Source organism: Notolabrus celidotus, chromosome 5 (assembly GCF_009762535.1).
Source record: "Notolabrus celidotus isolate fNotCel1 chromosome 5, fNotCel1.pri, whole genome shotgun sequence".
NCBI classification, from domain to species: Eukaryota; Metazoa; Chordata; class Actinopteri; order Labriformes; family Labridae; genus Notolabrus; species Notolabrus celidotus.
The window spans coordinates 6,186,288-6,210,073 of record NC_048276.1 but is presented as its reverse complement, the minus strand read 5'-3'; the positions used below and the strand labels follow the sequence as shown (position 1 = coordinate 6,210,073).

The following is a 23,786-nucleotide window of genomic DNA, read 5'->3' as shown; positions in this document are numbered from 1 at the left end:
GCTGATAGAAAGGATGACCTGTCAGTATGGACAAGTGCAGCTCGAGTTGTCTGCCTGAACCAGCTTGCAGGCGGCACTACATAAACTTAAATTTAATTTAAATTTAATTTTAAATGCCATCTTTTCCCCATTTTATTATCATTATTATTTTATTATAAAATATATATATTTGTATTTATTTATTTATTTATTATTATTATTGTTATTATTATTATTATCATTATTATTATTATTATTATTATTATTATTATTATTATTATTATAATTATTATTATTATTATTATTATTATTTAATTATTTATATTTATTATTATTATTATTATTTATTTATTTATTTATATGTATTATTATTATTATTATTATTATTATTATATATATTTTTTTATTATTTATTTTTTTTTGTAGTTGAATGGCCTTTTATGGGTGGTGGGTGGGAATATTTTTATTATATTTTTATACCTTATGTTGTATATCACACTGTAGGTCTTAAATGTTTAAAATCTTCTATAAATAAAGTTGAAAAAAAAACAATTGAAAATGCCCAAAATAACTAAACACATTTTCATAAAAGAAGGGCACACTCTCGTTTCAAGAACACAAGAAGTTTTATTTTATTTTATAAAAGTTATTCCAACAGTTGTGAACAAACCTCCACTCACAGAGTCAGAGTGTGGGATAACTATGTCTGGTATTTATTCATATGTTGAGGTCATCCTTCATTTTTTTCTTCTGTAACACAACAATTCCAAATATTTTTGCAGTCTTTTAAGAAAAAAAAAAGAAAGCAGTACATTCAACTTCAAACACATCACAATCAGCATTATTTTTCAACCGCCCAGTCTTTTGTTTATTCAGCACTGTTTTAAGAACAGGAGGCAAACAAAGTGTCACACAACCTGTTTGAAGGATTTACACAAGGGTACTTGTAAAACCACATTTTTTTTACGGCCGTTAATTCTGTAACCGTTCCTTCATTTCAAGATAAATAACCCGCCAAAATAAGATGGGAAACGGTGTAAAAGAGATGTAGTCTCAATGTGAATACGACTCCATTCAAACATAAATCATCAGTTTAAAGAAGTCAGCTTTCAGATAAAACAGTCCCTTATCTGGCAGGTTTCACATTAGTAGACGTTGTGTTACATTCACAGCAGAGTCACGTCATGGAGAACAAACTGAGAGATTATGTGAGATAAATAAACAACACGAGAAAACACAGAAGGAAACTGTGACATTTGAGTAATGTACAGAGAAAAACATTAGAGGAAAAGGAAGATTTTGAGAGTAAAACACAAGCTTAACTTACACAAGGACACACAAATAGTCTACAATGTGAACGTGAAAAAGAGAAGAGTAAGATGAACTCTTCCTCTCATATCTTTCCTGCAGTTTGTCCAAGTCCTTCTTCTTCTTCTCTGTATGAAAATCTAAACGTAAGCCTTGCTGCTCTCCATAGACCGAGTCTTGGAGTACTTCACATCATAGTCGTTCTCATCCCTGGGGGGACAGGAGCTGCAGAGGAGGCCCCCGCCCAGGAACAGCAGCCCCGCCGTGCCCCAGCCGATGTAGAGCGAGGCCCCCAGCTCCCTCCTCTGAGCGTTGGTCAGGACTGGGTTGTAGAAATCACGAATGATGGTGTTGGCGGTCCAGCAGACGGGGATGAGCACCATCAGACCTGCGATGATGAAGATGATACCAGAAGCAATAGCCACTTTGGACTTCTGCCTCTCATCTTCCACAAAGTTGGTGCACTTGCCGCCAACAATTCCGAAAAGGATCCCAAAGAACCCAACAATGATGGCGACGACAACGAGCGCTCTGGCGGCCTGCAGGTCCTGAGGTAAGGCCAGGAGGGAGTCGTAGATCTTGCACTGCATCTGGCCTGTGCTCTGGGTCACACAGTTCATCCACAAACCCTCCCAGATGACTTGAGAAGTGACGATGTTGGCACCGATGAAGGCCGTCACCTTCCACGTGGGGAGAGCGCAGATAATGATGCTCCCCAAAAAGCCGATGACAGCCAGGGTCAAACCCAGCATCTGTCTTCCAGCAGACACCATGCTGACTCTGTTTGGATCTCTTCAAGGAGCTCAGATTGTGTGCAGTTCAGAGTTGGAGGAGTTTAGTTGTGAGCGAGACAAAGGAGGAGGTTTTGGTTTTTATTGCCCACTCAGGGGACAGGCTCAGAACTTCTTCACTTACAGGTTTTTGTTGTGGAGCTGATGTCAGAGGAGGAGTTTTTCTGAGCTGAAACTGGTTTGTGATGAAATGTTGCCCGACCACTTTGCTTTTACAACTAGCTAGAGGACAGCAGAGTTTCGTGCACAAAGAGGCACTCAAACAGAAAAAAAAGGTTTTAAATAAGCACACAAGGAAAGACTTTGTTTCAACACAAATTCAGCGGTGTTCTGGAAATATTAGCAGATGTTTTAAACTGTTCTCTTGTGATCAAGGCAGTGAGGTATTTGTTCAGAGGATACTGACCACACAAAGAGGGACGTTCAGAGTTATCAACTCTGAAACAATGCCTCTGCATGCACTGTGGTAACCTCAGTTTCAGGGTCATTTTCTTTTTTGCTTTCAGTCCCTTCAAATGAAAAAAAACCTGAGACATTCCAACATCTATTTATTAGTTATACATTACAGAAACACACATTTTGAAGCCCAAATAGCAAAGCCCAAATTCTGTCATATAGTGTGTTTACACGGACTTGTGTCCCTGTTTTAATTGGGATTTTAAGGCTCCTGTTTTTGTGTTTGTACGTGTTATCATCATATCATTTCAGAAACCAGGAAAAGCCCTTTTACTGGATTCTGCCATCTGGAGAACTCAGAAAGAAGACAAGCTTCTGTGGCATGTATGCGCCTTACCCCAGTTTCTGACAGCTGACTGTTTCCGCAGGCCTCAGCCAAGTCACGCATCAGCTGAACAAACACGGTGACAGCAGCGAGAGTGACAAAGAACCTAAGAATTTCAAGTTTAGATGCTCCTAAACTATTTTCATCTATTTATTTGCATATATTTTGCACTTATGTTGCCCTACCTGTTTCATCTGGAGGGGGTATTGGTTCTTCTGTATTTTGTATGTTGTTGTCTGTGCATTTGTTTGTTGGTTCTTAAATAATGATCAGTAAATATAACAACTTTTGACCTCAGAAATCATTGTTCTTTTTATATGAATGTAACAGGGTCGGACATGTTCCTGTGTAATTCAGTTCTTTTTGTATATAATTACACAATATATACCTGGCAATCATTCAATTACTCATAGGACCTCAAAACTCTGTTAAAGGTGACATATTACGCTCTTTTCATCAAAATATATTGGTCTAAGAGGTCCCCAAAACATGTCTTTAAAGTTTATTGCTCAAAAAAACAACAGGTCTGCCTGTACAACCCTCTTCTTCAACCCTCCTCAGAACACTCTGTTTTCTCTCTGACCCCGCCCCCTCAGGAAGTGGATGTGGCCTCGGCTCTCCAGCATGTTGATCTAATGTTTACATGTTGGCTTAATATATACAGCTGCTCACAGACCCGCGTTACTTTAACCCTCTGAATCTGATCCAGAATCTGATCCTGACGGAGAGGCGCCTGCAGCAGGACCTTTCTGAACCATTGGTCACAGATTTAGTGTTTCTTGTTGTTTTATGTGTCAGTATGTCGACGTGTGTCTTGGTACACAGCTACGAACATGTAGCTATGTGGCTATGCTAACTATCGCTAGCACTTTTCCATGACAAATAAAAATCATCCCCTAGATCTTCAAATCTGCAGACGTGGGGAGTAAAACCGACCTTTGTGTTTATTAAGACAGCCTACAACTAGCATGCCTCCCTCCTAAGCTCCTTGTTAGCACACACGTGTGCAGGGAATGAAAAACGGAGGAGGGGTTGAGTTGTATTTTATTCAGTCTATGGGCTGAACAAGCTCCAAGCTCTGACTTCCTGTTACAGACCGGATGTCGTTGAGTGTGACGTATGAAAAACACTGAAAACTAAAACGGCTCGTTTCAGCACACATTTACAGAAAGGTGGAGAAATCAGAACAGGGGCAAAATGGATTTTTTATCATTTTCAGGGGGTTTGTAGACAGGGACACATATTTCAGGTAGAGAACCATTAAAAAGTCGATTTTGCTTGATATGTCACCTTTAAAGTTGTGTTTGTTGTGCTGCCCCTCCTTCTTGTGAATTTCTTCTTCTGTGGTTATTTCTCTATATTTGTTTTGCCTCTCCTCTCCCCTTTGTATGTTTTCCCTGTGTGAGAGGTGGGTGTCTATTGTTTAGCCTAAGTTATTATCATAGTCCATCCTATTATGTACTTCATTGTTTTCTGTATACTTTTGTTCCTAGGATTCTATTGTGTGTTTACACAGACTGTATAAATAATGGATGTAGTATCAGTGACATCACCCATCTGTTTCTGAAGCGCTGTTTTGAAGCCAATCGTCAGTGGGAGCCATATTGGAAATGCTGAATTTAATCTAAACCTTCAGCTACAGTGTTCCCGCCTGTCAATCAAGTCAGCTGTGCCTCTCATAATGGAAAACTAGTAATCTAATACCTTCGAAATTGCAGCGTTCACCCCTGTACAGTGTGTGCTGATCAAGAAATGAGCTATCCAGACTACACTAGTTTTTTGAACCAGGCTGTGAACATGTTTATTTCTGCTGTAAGGATCTGGATTTTTGAATGGGTGTGTGTGTGGTTTCCGGTGCTTCCAGAACCAGCCTCTAGTGGACACTCGAGGAACTGCAGTTTTTGACACTTCCACATTGGCCTCAATTCTCATAGCTGGAGGTTGCTGCCTGGTGTTTTACTATTTGTAGGTATTTTGATTTCATTCACATGTCATGTTTTTATTTTTTGAAGTTTAGAGAGCTAGCTAACATGCATGGAGAGTTATGCTAATTCACTTTCACAGAATGTGATGCTTTAATTTTATTTGCATAGGAGCTGGAGCGGGCTGTGTCTTTACATGGAGGTCTGTGTGTGTGTGGAGGTGCAGAGTTTCGGTGTCACAGCATCATAATAATAAACAACACAACGCAGAATTAGACTGTTCACATGAAATTCATTAGAAAAAGAAAAAAGACAGTTTCAATGCTCGATTGTTCCACATGATAATTAGGTGACACCTGTCAGCATTGAGGATGTTTAATATTTACTATCAGTCTCATCTCCTGGTGATGGAAATGAGGTGGACACACTGTACCTGCTGCATGATGTTGACATTTAAGTCTGCAATAAGCTACAGTGATCTCATTTTTCTCAGAGCTAAACCTTTCTGCGGTTTGTGTTGTAAAAATAAACACCACAGGCATCTATGAAAATAATATTCAGTAATCAGAAACTGTGATGTAAGTATTTATCATGCATACAGGGATATGTTTCTCTGTGTGCATGCTAACGCCATGACCCGAATATGTTCAAATCCGGGTCATGGCTCATAATCAACATGCTCAATTCCATGCAAACACAGTCAGTGAAATGTGACAGCCAGTAACAGGTGTGATTCTGTTTATCAGAGATCAGAGGTTTTGTTATATTCATTCCAGAGTGATCACGGTGACAGTCGATACCAACAACTCTCTGACACATGAAAACATGTTAACAGGGAAAGTCCCTCTTGTCCTCCTCGCAGCAGAGTCAGGGACAGTGACACAGCACCACCTGTGTGATGAGTTCACTGCTCACTGATGTATTATAGAAAGGACACTGAACACAAATCTGAAGTGACAGCACGGTGCCACATGTTGTGAGAGTCACTGTTGTAAAGTCCAGATGTTTTGATATCTAAGTCCTCGGTCCATCAGTCCTTTTTATGAAAGCTTATGGGGCGCCTTTTGTAAAGCTGTGCAGACTGAAAATAACATTTCTCAACATTAGTTCCAAAATGTCATAAAAACGTAGTGTGGATTTTTAAAAGTCCCTTTTTTAAAATCTCTTTAGAGCAATATTTGTGATCTTTTAACATTGAAATTCAACATTTACATTTCTTTTTAACATTATGATTTTGATTTAACATTATGATTTTGATTTAACATTATGATTTTGATTTAACATTTGGATTTAACATTTGGATTTAACATTTGGATTTAACATTTGGATTGAGATTCAACATTTACTTATCGATTTAACACTTAGATTTTGATTTAACATTTGGATTTAACATTTGGATTATATTTGGATTTAACATTTCGATTTAACATTTTGATTGAGACTAACATTTACATTTCTTTTTAACATTACGATTTTGATTGAACATTTCCATTTAACATTTCGATTTAATATTTTTATTTAACATTTCAATTTAGAATAAACATTTTGCTTTAAGATTTCGATTTGGATTCAACATTTCGATTTTAACATTTCAATTTAACATTTAGATTTAGATTGAAAATTTCGATTTAACATTTCGTTTTGGATTCAACATTTCAATTTAGATTTAACATTCAGATTTGGATTCAACTTTTCGATTTAACGTTTCAATTTAACATTTAGATTCAGATTTAACATTTTAAATTCAACATTTTGATTTCGATTTAACATTTCGATTTTAACATTTCGATTTAACATTTCGATTTAGATTAAACATTTCGATTTAACATTTCGATTTGGATTAAACATTTCGATTTAACATTTCAATTTGAATTCAACATTTCGATTTCACATTTCAATTTAACATTTAGATTTAGATTTAACATTTCAGATTTAACATTTCGATTTCGTTTTAACATTTTAATTTATTATTTCGATTTAACATTTCGATTTGGATTCAACATTTCGATTTAAACTTTAGATTTAGATTTAACACTTTGAATTAAATTTAGCATTTAGATTTAACAGTGATTTAAAAATATATTTTTGTCACAACAGAATTAAAGTGAAAAGATCACAAATTTTCCTCTAAATGTGATGAAAAACTGACTTTTTAAAATTCACACTATGTTTTTATGACGTTTTGGAGCTAACTGTGGAGAAATGTTGTTATTTTCAATGTGCACAACTTTACAAACAGCGCCCCATAAAATTCAGTGACAGATCAAGATATTTTTTACTCATACTCTCTCAAACAGAGCTACTTTATAATTTCACTTTCTATACATACATCACAAAAAACGTGCTAAATATGCAGAACCAAAGAATATACAAAATACAAAATGTTACATTTGTGTAATCTTATAGAATTAACCCATTGAACATACCCTTTTTATTTCCCCATACTTGGATTCACCGTTCAACCAGTCTGAAATGGATAATTTATTGTCTTAAAATTCAATAAATGATGTTCTTATGTTCGAATGTAAGACTTCTCCAGAATAAATGTCCTTAATTTCAAACACATTTCCCCAAAACTGACATCTGTGTGCATTTTGTACTTTTGCATCTGCATTGGACTAACGGTGAGGGATGTGAAAAGCTTCTCTGACTGATTGGACAGTAGGCAGTTTGGTTCTTGTTAAATTAGTAATCAAGAGCAATGATAATCAAACTTTGTTGGTCTGTCCACAGAAAGTGTGCAAAGTTTTATTCACAACCTTTGACTCTTAGCACATTCCTACAATAGATCATCGTCAGAGCAACAAAACACTTCAAAGTTTGAAGCACAATAAATAAAAGACACCTGGCAGTGTTATGTCTTTGCTGGGAATGTCAAGAATGAGAAATGTCTATTTTCCAATGAATGAGCCCCTCCCCTTTTCTGGTGTCCCAGATCTGTCTCAGGCGTTGTACGTACCAGCCTCACTCCGAGCTTTCCTGAAGGAGTTATGCACCTGGGCGACGGTCTCCACCGTCCTCGGGGCAGGGTAATCACTCATCCTCACGCTGTTCGGTCTGATTGTCAAAGGCGTCGGTGTATTAGCATTAGGTCGGTATGAAGCATTGGTATATTGACTATTAGTGGTATACGGCATGTAGGAGTAGTAGGAAGGTGAGGCTCTCTCCTCCTCTCCACAGACAAAGCACATTAGAGCCCCACCGAGGAGCAGCAGCGCAGATGAGGCAAAGCCGATGTAGACGGAGGAGCCCACCTCTCTCTTCATGGACGGTGCCACAAAGGGGTCGTTGTAGACAGAGATGGTTGCTGCAGCTGACCAGCTGACTGAAATGAGGCACAGGATGCCAGCCAGGACACACACAACTCCACCAAGGAGAGAGGCCTGCAAAAACAAAGGCATCAGTGATCAGGGATGTCACAAGGAATTATCGTCCCCATGAAACGATATCACTTTGTGCTCCACCACCACGGCCCAATTACTGTAACAACACATCCATTGTGCTCAGGAACCATTAAGTTGTCTTGATTCATTGGCTCACTCTGTAGTGTGGGCTGTGCTTTTGAACTACAGTAATGAACTGCTGAAAGGAAAAGAATGAAGCAGGGTAACAATGGAAGGCAGGACAGTGGCTTGGTGGTTAGGACTTCTGTCTCAAAGCTCATTTATCCTTCTTTTATGCAGAAAAATAAGGGTGAAAGTTTTCAACCATTAAGAAAATATTACCTCGAGGTCCCACATACTCCCATGATTGAACCCTGGAACACTTTGCTGTAAGGTAGCATTCCAAACCACAACACTACTGGTCTGTCTTACTGTTCTTTCTTATTTATCTTGATTAATTTTCCAAGTTCACTACGGTAGTTCAAAACATGGACCAGACCACAGCGTCAGGAGAGCAATAGAATCGTATCTCTCATGGAAAGTCCCAACCTGGGATCAAACCATAGACCGTATAATAGATGGATGTAGTATCCGTGACGTCCCCCTCTGTTTCTGAAGCGCTGTTTTGAAGCCGATCATTGGCGTGAGCCATATTGGAAATGTTGAACTCATCCGAACGTCTGTCAAGTTAGTGTGAGGTAAAGAGGCGGGCCTTTAACCTATTCGGTAACAGCTACAGGGTGCCCGCCTGTCAATCAAGTCAGCCATGCCCTTATTTGGGCAATGCAAGTTTAATTCCTTTAAAAATAATGAGTGAAGATTTCTCCAGGGAGTTAAAGGATTGATATGTGCAATTTTAAGTTATTCTTTATTATTTATTTTATTAAATACTATTTATTCTATTTTATTATTATTATTTCGTATTTATTTACTATCATTATTTATTTATTTAATTATACATTTATATATTATTATTATTATTAGTATTATTATTATTATTATTATTATTATTATTTTTATATATATATATATATATTTTTTTAATAATGATAATAACATGTATTTATTTATTTATACATTTTTATATTATTATAATTATTATTATTATTATTATGAATAGTAATAATAATAATAATAATAATAATAATAATAATAATAATAATAATAATAATAATAATAATAATAATAATAATAATAATAATAATAATAATAATAATAATAATATAAAAATAATAATAGTTATAATAGTAATAAAATTAATTATATTTATTTATTTATTTTTGTAGTTGTTGAATGGCCTTGTATTTGGTGGTGGGTTTGTAAGGGAGTTGACATTCAGGTGTAACAATTTCTGTTTATCCTATATTTCTATACCTTATTGTTGTATATCACACTGTTGGTCTAAAATATTTAAAATCTTCTTTACATAAAGTTGGAGAAAAAATAGTGATACATTTTGGGTGACCAGCATTAGTAGATTTCTTGTCATAGGTACATTTCAGTGTTGAAAACAACATGTAAACAAACCTTCTTTTTGGAGGAGGTAGAGGATGGAGGCTCTAGGGGGTCAGGTGGAGTTCCGCTACAGTTGATTACACCTCCTCCCAGCAGAGTGACGATGAAGCCCAGGAAACCAGCCAGGAGGGAGATCAGCGTGAGGGCACGTCCAGCCTCAAGGTCAGGGGTCAGGGTGAGGGGCGTAGTGTGTCTCTTGCATTGCATCTGACCTGTGGACTGCATGATACAGTGGAACCACAGACCATCCCACACCTGATGGAGAGACAGAGGGAAGCTTTAAAGGGACGTAACGAGGCTGGATGTAGGTGACATGGTCTTTCCCTTTTCCATCTTACATGATCATTGTTTTGAGTTTTAGGGTCAAATATGCACATTTAGGAACAGAACTATAACTATGTGTACTCATAATGGATAAAACATGGAAGATGTCAAACGATAGCATGCAGCAAATACACTGAATTTATCTGTAATGTCAGTTTCACTTACCGATTGTGCAGTCACAATATTTGCTCCTACAAATGATGTCTCACGCCACATCGGTAGTCCACATGTCACACACACTCCAAAAGTACCCAACAGAGCCAGTGCCAGGCCCCCGATTTGCTTGCCCTGGCCCCCCATTTAAGTAAATATGCAGCGCTTGATTTAAACCAGAGCTCTTAAAAGATACGCCGAATCACCCAAAATATCCTGGAGGACTCTAGAAAAGGAATAATCTCAGGCAGGTGTTGGATTAGACTCGTCGAGTTTCAGGTGAAATAGAGAGTAAGCTGCTCTTGTCCGCTCTTTTGTTTTGCTGTTATGTTAAAGAGTCAGATGACACACAAAAATCAACAGAGATGTGCAAACTTGGTCAAGAGTTAAGGATCTTGTCAGCTTTCTGTAAATACACAGAGTACTCAAACACCTCTGAGCTAAAGCCAGATCTAGTTTTTCAGGCTTCTGTACACATAGGGACGGTTAATGTAACACACTGTCCCAACGTATAGTTCTCTTGTTGTCTCCGATAGTTTCGGCTGACGGCTACGAAACATTTTAATTAGCGTTCAGGGGCGTGTCTAGACCAAGCGGCAACCTCCGGTCTAAAAATATGAGTCCAATGCAGAAGTGCTAAAAACTGCAGTTCAATCAGGAGAGACACAATTTGAATATTAAGGTTATTTATAACAACTGAATGAATGATGGAATTTGACAGAAATATTTGGCGTAAGGACTCTATGGGGATAATGTTGTGAGCGTAGGATGTGTGAATTTGGCAGCTGAAGAAATCCCCCTAGAGTCCAGACACTGGTGGTGGTGGTTGACGATCAAAGGAATTGAAGACTTGCAGAGACCAGGTTGAGATAGGGAGGTGGAGGGGTGCGCGCCATCAATGCAAGACGGATCTAGCAGGAGAGAGAGACACATTTAAAAAGACAGCAGAGAGTTGAATGGCTGATGATAAGGGCGCGCCACTGAGCTACTGGATGACGCTGCTGCTGATTAACCAATGAGAGCTCCGGAGCGTGCAGCTGGAAGCGGGTGAGCTATTGAATGCGGGAGAGGAGAGTTAAACAACTGCTGTGATTGCTTTATAGTCTTCCTGTCTGAACTTTCGCTAGAGCTACAATTCATTGAAGATCCACTTGAGGCTGGCTCCAGAAGTACAGGAAGTCACATACACATGGATGGGAAAAAGACGATCTTTACAGCAGAAATAAACATGTTTACAGCCTGGTACAAAAGACGAGTGTAGTCTGGATAGCTCATTTCTCGATGTCCTCTCACTGTACTGGGGGTGAATTTTTTCTAATGCTTCAATTTCGAAGATATTGAGATTACAAGTCTTCCAATGAGAGGCACAGCTGACTGCGGGAACACTGCAGCTGTTGGCTAGGAGGCTAAAACTCTGCCTCTTTACGTCACAATCACTCGACAGCAGCAATATGGCTGCCGCCACCGATTGGCCTCAAAACGGCGCTTCAGAAACAGATGGGTGATGTCACGGATCCTACGTCCATATTTTATACAGTCTATGGTCTAGACTTTTTGACAGGGGTGGCTGGGCTCTCTGTAAAAACACACACACAGAATAACAACTTTCCCCTCATGTGTCTTCACTATGTGCTTCAACAGCTGTCATTAAACCATCTAACAGTTGTTCTACTCCTGTGTATAGTCGTTTGATCTTAAACAGAGTGAAAACTAGGGCTGAACGATTTTGGAAAATAATCTAATTCCAATTATTTTCCTTAATATTGCGATTTAATATGCGATTATTTTTCCAAGGTCCTCTTCTCATGTATTTTTCAACAAACACAAGCAATAAATCAATCTGTATTATAATAAACAATATCAGATTGAATTGTTCTTTCTTATAGGCTAGACTTATTTTAAGATAAAGGCAAATGAAGCATGAATTATTATGAAAGACGGTTTTATATCTACTTGAATTACAGCTGTAACCTTACTTTGACTTGCAGTCTTGTAAGCGTTCACCACAACTACTTAACTAAATTCTACCAAACAAGTGTTTGAAGTTTAAAGCATGTTTCGATGTGAATCAGCTGACTGCACACAGAGGAGATGCTCAGCTGGGGGCTGCAGCTGAGTGACAGGTCTCCTATCCGCTGCCGGACTGATTATGACCCGGTTGCGCTCCTGACTGACACCTGACCACGTAAACATGCTTATTTTTCTCAATAAGAACCAGTAGACAGAAAACTGGACACTGTGAGACTAAAATATGATTCTGTTCAGTTGTCCTGTTGCAGTAAATCCACATGTTGTCTGGGTCTTCACTGATTCTGTGTCTGCGGAGATTATTTATAAGCCTGCTCCACATGTTGATATTCAGCGTGTTGATTACTTTGTACGTCACAATATGATCGGTTCTTCTGCTGAGGCCATTTTTAAAGATGTCAACAATAAAACAACAAATCAAAACTTAGCATGGCCGAAGTTGTTTTCTTCATCCCCCGCTCGCACGTGTGAGAATTGCATTCTATCACATTGCGATGTCGATTTGAATTCAATTAATCGTTCAGCCCTAGTGAAAACACGTGTTGTTGGTGTAATTCTTAAATTAGAACCATAGACTGTACAATAAATGGAGAATCCATGATGTCCCCCATCTGTTTCTGAAGCATTGTTTTGAAGCCAATCGTCAGTAGGTTCCATATTGGACATCCTGAACTCAACCTAACTTCCGTCAAGCTAGTGTGACATAAAGAGGCGGGCTTTGAGCCTCATAGCCAACAGCTACAGTGTTCCCACCTGTCACCTGTGTGTATGTGGTCTCCAGTACTTCCGGAGCCAGCCTCTAGTGGACACTCGAGGAACTGCAATCCGCATTGGCTTCAATTCTTGCGATCGGAGGTTGCCGCTTTGGTTCAACACAAGATGTTTGTCCAAAGTTACATTTATAAAGCCAGCCTTTTACATACCAGCCCACAGAGTCAATTTTAGTCCCGTTTCTGACAGTATTTGACAGTTTGGTATCAGACCAGAATAAGGCCATGAACCGGAACACTCAGGCATTGTGTAACTCTAATGAGGTTATGAGAATAAGACACAATACAAGTTCCCATAAGTTCAAAGGGCAGCATCACTCCCACCTGGAGCCAGATGTGTGTTGATGTGAGGTAGGTCTGTGGGACTTTCTAAAATGACAATCATGTGTCTGGCTCGTAACAAATTTCACAGGAAACTTTAGTTTATGTGTGGAACTGGGAAGGGAGCCACAGATTGGAATCATATATATTACAAGTTCCCATAAGCTCAAATAAGTGCAGCATCACTGCCATCTGGAACCAGATGTGTGTGTTGATTTGAGGCGGGCCTGTGGGACTTGCAATAATTAAAGTCATGTGTTTGGGCTCATAACATTATGTATTTCACAGGAAACTTCAGTGCGTGTGTGGAACTTTGAAGGAATGCTCTCTAAGGACGTGGGTGTTGCCAATGGACCAGGATGTTGCCTAACATTGAGATGTTGTGAAGTGATTAAAAACAGAGTGTTCTGGATCATTTAATGAGACTCAGACCATCAAGTCTGACTCTGATGTTTTGTTCAAGAATATGCAACAACAACAGCTAATCACAGTGAAGGATTTTAGGGAGGCATCAATGGTGGCCTATCAGATTTCAATGGGGAGGGGCAGTGCCACCCCTGGTTATCCTTCTGGTAATGGCCCTGCTGCTTTCATAATTTACAATAAATTAGAAATTTGCAGTTTTAAAAATAATGTTGAAAGACACAGAGAAGTAAAAAGAAGGAGGATATATTGATTTGTTAATATACAGATATACAACCAGTCCTCAACATGACATGACAGTAAAGATCAATGTGTCAGCGCTACAGGAAAATGTGTTAGATTTAACAGAGAACTTCATACATTTTCTTATTTGCTCTATAATTCAACTTTAATCACATCTCTTGTATGAAAAAATACTGAAGCACATTTTTATTCTGACATTTGTTTTGTAGGCTGTTCAAAATGACCTCAAAGTTTTCACAGAGACTCACAAAAAAGTCAACATTTTGTGTTGTAAACATGAAGTGTCCTTCCTAATCTTGGAAAAAGAAATACTGTTTTAAAAGTTTGTCTAAAGTTTGTCAGAATCCATCATTTGTATCATCCAAACTAAAACAAATACACACACTGATACATTTCTCACAGGATACAAAAACTGTCTGAACCAGACTTCATTTTTAATTCTGCCCTTTAAAAACAATCATACCTTCTTCAGCAGAGCATGCCTTCTTTATGCACTACATTGTCCACTTGGCTAGGCAACACATTTTTATATTTTGCACAGATTGTTGACTGATTTTTTATAAAAGTGTCAGTAGTGCAAAACTAAGATTAAAAAAGATCCTTCATGAAAAATAAAGTATTCACTTCTGTTCATTTTTAACCACATTGTCTGATTCATGGATCTCCTGACATCCCCCCCTCTTGCTCCTCGTCCTCAGCATCTGTAAGTGGTGCACAAAACCACTCCTCCAATGACGAGCAAAGCTCCAGACACCCAGCCCACGTATATAGAAGCTCCAAGCTCTCCCCTCCTCCCCTCAGAGGCCAAAGGGTTAAAGAAACCAGTGATGATGCTGTGAGCCGACCAGCTGACCGGAATAAGACACAAGAGCCCCGCCAATATGAAGACCACACCTCCAGCCACCCCAATTTGACCTTTGTACCGCCAGTCATCACGAAAGAAGTTGGTGCAGCGGGCCCCGACCACAGTGAGCCCGATGGCCACGCAGCAGACACCGATGGAGACGCAGATCAGAGCCCGGGAAGCCTGCAGCTCCTGTGGTAAAGCCAGAATGGAGTCGTAGGCTTTACACTGCGATTGACCCGTGCTCTGGATCACACAGTTCATCCATAAACCTTCCCAGAAGACCTGGGCCGTGACGATGTTTGCCCCAATGAAGGCTGTCACCTTCCACGCAGGGAGAGCACAGATGAGGATGGTGCCAAGGAAGCCAACGATTCCTAAAAACACACCAACAAGCTGAGTCTGCATTTTAGCAGAAGAATAAAAAAACTTCCAAGAGAGAGAGGGTTCAGTTCGCCACAAAGTCAGGAACAGCAACAAAATTCCCCTTCAGCCGAGCTGGAGAGCATTTTCAGCACAATGCTTTCACTCAGCCTTCAGAGCTGCTGGCTTTGTTTTGCTATGTGGTTTTCAATTCAGGTATGGGAGGTAGAGCATCTGGGAGGGGACTCTGCTAGTTTTCAGGTCAGGTTTCTTGCTCGTCCTGATTCCTGCTCACTACGAATAAGTGGGAGGAGAAAGCCGCAGACAGAAGCAGTCCTGAATGAAGGAGTGCTTTGTGACCCATACAAAAGGCAATTTGATGATTAACAGAGAAAGAAAAGCCGCACATGCAGGTCAAACTTTGAAAAACTGATCATTGTACAGACCAGTATGGAAGTAAAACATGTGTGCAGTGTCATCTTAGTTTGCAAGGATTCAAACTTATCACTGAAAGTTCAATGCAGTGCAACAAGTAGATAAATGAATGAATAAAACATGGAAACAATTTGAGAACAACTGCTGCCAGAGACCAGATGAAGAAAGTACACTGAAAGCATCACAAATGACAGCATTCATTGTTTCCTGTGGACATAAACAGATGTTGAACATGGCTGAGGTTCACTTATTTGAACAACAAGCCCAATCAGTTAAATGTTTTTACTTTGGAGGTTTTTTTAATGTGATAACGCTTCTTTGAATGACTTATTTAGTCTGAAGGACATCCATCAGACTTCTAGATTTGGCAGAAGCAGCTTTTTTGGTTTTTAACTTGTTGTGGTTGTGGGTTCAAAACCTTTGAAAATGTCACTTGAAGTAGTGGAAATACTCATGGGATGGTATTATGAAAGACCCTTAAAGGATGCACAAAAATCTGAGTAAGGCCTAATCTCAATGTCCACCCACACGCACTTACTGACTTTGAGGCGTGTTCCTGTTAAGTCCATGAGGGTTTAGGTCTGTCCCACTGCCAGATCATCAAGTGTGTGAGGGATCTCTCTCAGACTATTTGAGCCCTTCATGCCCCCTTTCCGTAAGTGGGCATTTTTGCAGCCCTAGCGTAAGGGAATTACCCAGAGTTCATAGCATTGTGATGTGAAACACAGGATTCCCAGGGGAAGCCCGCGAGCATGGAAAGGCAAACGAACGTTGTAACATGAAATGAAAAAAGTGCAACAGTAAAAATGGAGCATGAAAGTTGCAATGAAATTTACAGGCAAAAAAGTTTGCCTGTAAGTATAAATATAAAAAACAGCCTGAATCTATTTATCTTCACATATATGTGTACACAGTATAATTTATATATTTATAGTTATATATTTTAAATGTTGTGGTTTAGCAGTCTGTACAGTAAGAGCCTGGATCACATCACAATCAGGCAGTCAGTCCCTTAAGCGCCTTGAATCTGAGGAAAGTAAAAATTGTGCAGTAAAACTCCCTAACACCACTAAGGTGAGCTAAATGACATCATGTAGGTCACGTGAGAAGTCACTAAGTGCTGTCCCATTCCCAGTTCTACAGTTTAAAGCCTTACAGCCTCCTGCCCTCGATCACTTTCCAGGTGACATCACTTAAGTCAAGAAGGGCTCAGGGCTTTGGGAGGACATTGAGATTGGGCCTAAGAGTTCACTTTTGTAACTCGAGGAACTTTGTTGTGGAACTTGTGATTTTGAAGACTGAGTGGGCGTGGCCAAACACATTGTGATTGACAGCCCTACCTGACTGTGGGATCCAGAGCAGTGCTGCTAGGCTAAGTTTCAGGTAGTCACACTCTGGCTCACTTTCAGAGGGCCATGTGGACCATGTATCTTCATCTCCAAGTTGTGGGTGACATCAGGGACTAGGTTGTTGGTAATGTACATTTTGATTTAATCCGCAATTACTCACAAGCATAACTTCAGATAGAAAAGCAGTGTTAGCCAGTTCTGTCACCTTTTACATGAGTTGACCTCCCGATTCTACAAACCCTCTGTACCGAGTCAGTGACGCTGCACGTGAAAATGCAACGCTCTAAAAATAAGACAACTTATTCAGCTTTGCTTCTTTAATGTGAACTCAGCACCTTAGGTGGGTGATATACTTTAGTAGCTTTGGCTGGACTTTTACGTTGTTCAAGTAATAGGTGAAGAACTGCAGGGGGCACCAAAGAAAGATAGTTTTTGCTCTTAGTCTCATTGAAACATCACACACACACACCTTTGAGAAAATTCCATGAAAACAAGTAGTCATCATTAAAAGTTTTATTAAAAAACAGGTAAAATACATTAGCTTAAGATTATAAAAACATGGCTCTGAGAGTTCAGGCTTTACTTCTTGACATCTAAACATAAGCTCCTCCGCTGGCTGCTGAGCGAGGGGCAGAGTATTTCACCGAGTATCTGCTGTCTTTACGCTGCTGACAGGAACAGCAGAGAAGTCCTCCTCCAATGAGCAAGAGTCCAGCAGATCCCCAGCCGATGAACAGTGACGCTCCGAGCTCCCTCCTCTGTGCGTCACCTAGGATGGGATTGTAGAAGTCCCTGATGATAACATTAGCAGACCAGGACACAGGGATCAGGCACAGGATACCACCGACGATGAAGAACACCCCTGCACCGATGGCCACCCTGCTCTTGGCCACCTCATCCTCAATGCAGTTGGTGCACTTTCCACCAGCGACAGCAAGCAGTATTCCCATGAGAACGACCAGAATGGAGATCACCACCAGGGCACGGGCCGCCTGCAAGTCACGGGGCAGAGCCAGGAGAGAGTCGTACACCTTACACTGCATCTGTCCGGTGCTCTGCTTCACACAGTTCATCCACAGGCCCTCCCAGAAGATCTGCGCTGTCACAATGTTGTTCCCGATGAAGGCAGACACTTTCCACATGGGCAGGGCGCAGATGATGATGTCTCCCAGAAAGCCGATGGTTCCCAGGAAGATGCCAAAAATCTGGAGGCCTGCAGACGCCATTGTTGTCTCACGTAAGACGGATGAGGAGATGCAGTGTGATGAAGCAGCAGCACTGTAATACTGATTGACTCTTGACCTGTGGTTTTATACCCAGAACCCACATGGAGGGTGTGGCTTCTCCTGATTGGTTGTCAGAAAATTGGAAACACCTGTGATCATTAAGCTGCTCCAACAACCCATGCTCAGGTAGAAGAGACATGTTAGTTAGGATCGGGTTTATTTGAAGGACTTTGGGAAGGTTGCACATTCTTCATGTCAAAGTTTGGTTTGAAATTAGAGACAGACTGCACCTCTAAAACAATACTGATGAATCTTTCTCTTCAGTCTGTCAGAGGGTTTTTAAAAGTTAGCTCAAGACGTACTTTTTTAATCTAGCTGTAATTTATTTTCAGCCCTGGATTGCATAATTAACATTATTACCATACAAACATTGTTTTAGCATCATTTTAGTTTTTTTTAAATTTTATTCTGTCTTATTTTATGCTATGTTATTTTATTTTATTTCTTTGGTATCTATCAGATTTGATTGTATTTATTTTATTTTAATTTTTTTTTCTTCAGATATTTATCTAATTTTATTTTACTATTTTATTGTAATTATTTGTTTCTGTTATTTATCTAACTTTATTTTAATTATTCTATTTTAATGATGTTTTCCTGTTATTTATAACATTTTATTTTATTTTATTGATTATAATTGAATGATTTCATTATTTTGTTTAAGTCTTCATATTACTTTCCTCTTCTCTTGTTTTAGCCTTGTATCATTTCACCTGCTTTTATATTTGTGAAGCACTTTGGGCTGCATGCTTGAATGTATGAAAGGTGCTATGTAAATAAAAATGAGTTGAGTTATAAAGCCCTATTAAGTTGAATGAAGTCTTCACAATTGCAAGAATTATTTTCTACTAGCTTGTTGCAGCATTTTGTAATATCACTTTTACCACATCTATGAAGAAGATGAACATTAGGTTTTTTAATAGAGACTGCCTGCTTAACACCTTATTTCAGGCAGTAATCAAGCAGAGTGATTTCACCTGTGTTCACCATGTGTCAGTGAGCCTCAGCTGACCTCTTGGTCTGCTTGTTGGTAGTAGCCAAATATTAATTTAACAAAGAATATAGATATCCTACAGCTGAATGAATCCTCATTTTATTGACCTCCTCTGACCCCAGCTCTAGCTACATTAATAATCTGACCTCCAGTCTGAATGCTCTATTTAATAACATATGTTTAGAGGCCTGCAACCTACGGGTCATTTTTTATTCTGACCTTTCTTTTGACACCAGGAGACCAACGTTTTGAAGTCCTGCCTTGCTCAGTTGAGACATTTAACTTAAATAAGATCACTCTTTCTCCTGCTGACTTAGATATAGTCATCATGATTTTATTTCCTCCAGACAGGACTACTGTAATCCCTTTTATTCTTATATCATCAATAGCAACATCCAGAGACTGCAATTAATTCAAAACACTGCTGCCAGGCTGTTAACATAAAGCAAGTGAAGCTATCGCATAAAGTAAGTCCTTGTTACCCTGCACTGGCGACCTGTGAGTTTTAGAATTACTTGTTTTTTAAAGCCTTAAATGATCAGGCTTCAGATTAAATATGTGAACTGCTGACTCCATATGATCCTGACCTCTGCCTGGGGTAATCTAGCGGGGCATTACTCTTGGTTCATACATCTTGACCTGTCAAAAGAGGAGAGGTCGCATTTGCAGTTTGGGCTCCACGGCTGCAGGACTCCCTGTATTTGGTTCTTTTAGTCAAAACTTAAAAAGCGTTTATTAATGAATCCTTTACAGATTACCTCAAATGATCCTTTATGACTATCCTCATCAGCTGATGTGTTTGTGGTTCAACAAAAAGGATGATATTGAACCTCATATGTTACATATGTTCATTGTGTTGGAGGCTTTCAGAGTCAACAGCAGGGTTGGTTAGTCACAGTCAAACTCCTGCCACTTGGTGGTGCAAAAGCTGGAGGTTTTGGCCTTTATAGCCATGAGCTGCATGCTTTTAAGGATAGCAGTACAATTAGTGTGTTTGTCTAAAACTGTCAGAATCAGAAATACTGATAGGGCGGATTCAGTCATTACAGTTGCTCTTATACTCAATAAGTAAGAATATCAGACAAAGGACTAAAATAAGATATACATACAAATACGATCAAATAACAGTATTATAAAAAGTATGTACAGAAGTGCAGATTATATCTCTGTTCCTCATTGAAAATGCTATGTTCTATTATTAACAAAGACCCAACATGAAGACAGGATAAAATCCACTCCCCTCTTACAGACAGGACTCAGTCTGATCTCATCTTAATCCACCATGAGCAGAGCACTTTGCAGCATTTAGCAAGTTACAGTGGCAAGGACAAACTTCCTTTAAAAGGCAGAAACCTCCAGCAGGACCAGACTCATGTTAGACACACATCTGCTGAGACCGTGTTGGAGAGAGGGATAGAGGGAGATGAAGAGAGAGAGAGATGATAGTGGTGAGACGGATAGTAGTAGTTGTAGCCGCTGGAGTCTGGCACGTCTGCTTCTTCAGAGTAGCCGAGCTTCTCACTCTTTGTAACATCAGTGGGCAACACAACAAGGATTTCATTGTACTGTCAGTGTCTGTTTTTAAAAGACATAGGAACTATCATGTAGCAACACTACATACTTTAACAATGAAGATGTTTCAGAGATAGCGTTCTCTTTCCATAAGGTCAGATCTAATGTTTCAACTTTTACATCATTAGAAATTGACTTTGGCGAGCTGTTCCTGGACCACGCTGCTTTCAGCTTCTTTTCTCTCTCAGAGCTCTGTTGGGGCACCAGAGGGCTTCTTTGTGTGAGAGAAACACCTCTGAACTCAAAGGCAGCTTGATGGATGTTTGTCTTTGAGCGGGAGAGGGGGCTACTTGGGCGTTTCTGTGGCCCCTATAAAACTTCTCCACAGTCGGAGAGGTTTTAGTTGGCAGCCCAGTGATAATTCTGAACGCAAGAAGGAGCAGGAGAAAACAGAAATGGCGTCTTTAGGGCTGCAGATTCTGGGCGTCGGACTGGCCGTGCTGGGTTGGATTGGAAACATCCTGATCTGCATGCTGCCCTTGTGGAAGGTCTCTGCTTTTATTGGAAACAACATTGTTGTGGCTCAGAGCATCTGGGAAGGCCTGTGGATGACCTGTGTGGTGCAGAGTACGGGTCAGATGCAGTGTAAGGTCTACGATTCTCTGCTAGCCCTGCCCCCGGACCTCCAGGCAGCCCGGGCTATGGTGGTGATCGCCATCCTGTTCTCTTTCTTTGGCCTGATGCTGTCCGTGGTTGGAGGGAAATGCACAACATGCGTCGGGGACAAAGTAGCAAAAGCCAGAGTGGCCATCTCCGCGGGTGTCTTCTTCATCCTGAGCGGGGCTCTGTGTCTGGTGACCGTGTCGCTGCCGGCTAACACGGTCATCAAGGACTTCTACAACCCCATGGTTCCTGATGCTCAGCGGAGGGAGCTGGGTGCGTGTTTGTACATTGGCTGGGGAGCATCAGGACTGCTGCTGATCGGAGGAGCTCTTCTCTGCTGTCAGTGCCCGTCAGGGAGAGACCGCTACAATGGAGCAAAGTACTCCCCGCCAAAATCCACAACACCGGGGAAGGAATTTGTCTGAAGTTTGTGCATCACACGAGGAGCAGGACATTTTGAAAAAGAACTTTACAAGAAGCACAAACCTGTTCATTCAATCTGTTCACCTGTGCTTTACGCTCTTTAAACTAACATGTTGTCGCCTTTTGTTCCTGAAAGACACAAGAAATTATTTTGTACACTTCATGTTACAATAAATGACTTAGAATTTTAGTTTTGACATTGTTTTATTCTTCTCTGGATGAAACTACCCTGATGTACCTCTTGTGTTTTTATTTGACAACATAAGCACTTCATAAAGAGTCATGTACTTAAGCCATGAGATATTTTGACGATGTTTCTTTTCAATAAAGAGTATTTTTGTCAACAGTGTATTTTATATGTCTGATCTGTTGAAAGACAAAGCTAATGTGCTTATTTATTTAAAGGGACAGTGCATATTTTATGAACATATCCGCATAGCATCTACGTAAACATGCCACAGTTAGCCATAATGCTCATTTTCATCTTCAGCAGGACAAAACAGAGTTCATAACAAACGATAAAGACCAATAACAACAGATGAAAACAATACATCTACATCCTTATAAGATAAGACATGGGATAAAGTGGGAAACTGGGAAGAGAGAGTGGGAAACCACAGGTCGGATTTTAACCTGTACCGCCCGCTTAGAGGACTACAGTCTCTGTACACGGGGTGATGGACTTGGTAAATGGACTTGTACTTATATAGTGCTTTTCCAGTTTTGTATAATTTGTATTTACAGTTAAAATTATAAACAAATGCACCATAACAAATAAACTAAAATTTAAAACAGAAACAGACAAATAATGAACAATAAAACAAAACAAACAAAAATCAACTTGTACAGATATTAATTCACTCATCAAACTCAATAATTTCATATTTCTTTCTCTTTAAATAAATGTTAGCTGATCAAAAATATAAGTAACATAAATTCTTTGTTCACAACTACATCCTAGTAATCCTTTATTTCTAATCCATCATCACTTTGAAGCATATCTGTCCAAAAAAACTCTAAAATGGGGAATTAAATAAATACAGTGAAGGAAAACTCCAAATAAAACACTTCTTTTTTTTTTAACTAAGTGTGTATAATTTTACCCCATATGTTTTCAAAAAAACAACTTTTTTCCTTTCAAAGGCCAACTAACTAAGGTCTTTTTCCATATTCTAGTTTAGTCTTTTCTAGTCACATTCACTCACTGATGGCAGAGACTGCCATAGCAAGGCACCATAAGCTCTGGCTAATGTCATTCCCACACCACTGAAGGACAGCGGGGGTTCAATTCAATTCAATTTGGGGTTCAGTGTCTTGCCCAAGGACACTTTGGAATGTGACTGCAGGAGCTGGGATTAAACCTTCTGATTGATAGATGCACACATGCCAATAAGCTGGCACTCCAGAGAGGCCATGTGTTCAGCATCTGCACTGATTGGAAACCCATTTGAGTCATAATTGGTTGTGAAAGTCTAAATTTAAACAATATAAATGGGGTTTATAGATACAGTTGTGCTCATAAGTTTATGGTTTCTTGGGTAGTTTCTGCTGTCATTATGATATAAAAAGAGTAAACACAGTTGTTTGATAAAAATTTTGCTTAACCCAACCACTAACCATGAGTGAAAAAAAGTTTTTCTCTTATCATTCATATTCTCTGAAAAAGGGCCAAAAAAAAAACCCAATTCTGCCAGGGTATGTAAACTTATGAGCACAACTGTACATATACCTTTTATCAAAGCTTTATTGAAAGTCTCTTAACGTATTTGTATATGCTGGTTTGGTTGTCTTTCTGTGAAAGACAAGAAGTGTCTGAATGGCATCATCAGATTGTGCTCTAAAATCACAGGAGTCCAGCTTAAGGACCTCTGCTGATCACATACTTGGCAGTGAATTTGCATCATGCCCTCAGGTCGGCTGTATTATGTGCCGGTGCAGAAAACAAACCGCTGTGCAAATTTTTTTATTCCTTCTGC

General features: G+C 39.5%; 5 protein-coding genes across 5 annotated transcripts; 1 reads left to right on the top strand and 4 right to left on the bottom strand.

The window, feature by feature from the left end:
* Window positions 1-586: 586 nt before the first annotated feature.
* On the bottom strand, window positions 587-3,064 carry LOC117812307 (claudin-4-like). The gene has a single exon (XM_034682995.1). The coding sequence runs from the start codon at window positions 2,058-2,060 to the stop codon at window positions 1,428-1,430; it is 633 nt and encodes a 210-aa protein (XP_034538886.1). The 5' UTR covers window positions 2,061-3,064; the 3' UTR covers window positions 587-1,427.
* Window positions 3,065-7,545: 4,481 nt separating this feature from the next.
* On the bottom strand, window positions 7,546-10,697 carry LOC117812332 (claudin-4-like). The gene is made up of 3 exons (XM_034683024.1): window positions 10,169-10,697; window positions 9,692-9,934; window positions 7,546-8,164 (listed from the first exon to the last, which is right to left on the bottom strand). The coding sequence occupies exons 1-3, from the start codon at window positions 10,301-10,303 to the stop codon at window positions 7,724-7,726; spliced, it is 819 nt and encodes a 272-aa protein (XP_034538915.1). The 5' UTR covers window positions 10,304-10,697; the 3' UTR covers window positions 7,546-7,723.
* Window positions 10,698-14,620: 3,923 nt separating this feature from the next.
* LOC117812333 (claudin-4-like) lies at window positions 14,621-15,199 on the bottom strand. Its single transcript, XM_034683025.1, has one exon. It carries the CDS (start codon window positions 15,191-15,193, stop codon window positions 14,636-14,638), a length of 558 nt encoding a protein of 185 aa, XP_034538916.1. The 5' UTR covers window positions 15,194-15,199; the 3' UTR covers window positions 14,621-14,635.
* Window positions 15,200-17,430: 2,231 nt separating this feature from the next.
* Window positions 17,431-18,223, bottom strand: LOC117812753 (claudin-like protein ZF-A89). Its single transcript, XM_034683666.1, has one exon. The coding sequence runs from the start codon at window positions 18,156-18,158 to the stop codon at window positions 17,526-17,528; it is 633 nt and encodes a 210-aa protein (XP_034539557.1). The 5' UTR covers window positions 18,159-18,223; the 3' UTR covers window positions 17,431-17,525.
* A 2,800-nt stretch (window positions 18,224-21,023) lies between these two features.
* On the top strand, window positions 21,024-22,114 carry LOC117813396 (claudin-like protein ZF-A89). Its single transcript, XM_034684582.1, has one exon. The coding sequence runs from the start codon at window positions 21,180-21,182 to the stop codon at window positions 21,810-21,812; it is 633 nt and encodes a 210-aa protein (XP_034540473.1). The 5' UTR covers window positions 21,024-21,179; the 3' UTR covers window positions 21,813-22,114.
* The last annotated feature ends 1,672 nt before the right edge of the window (window positions 22,115-23,786 follow it).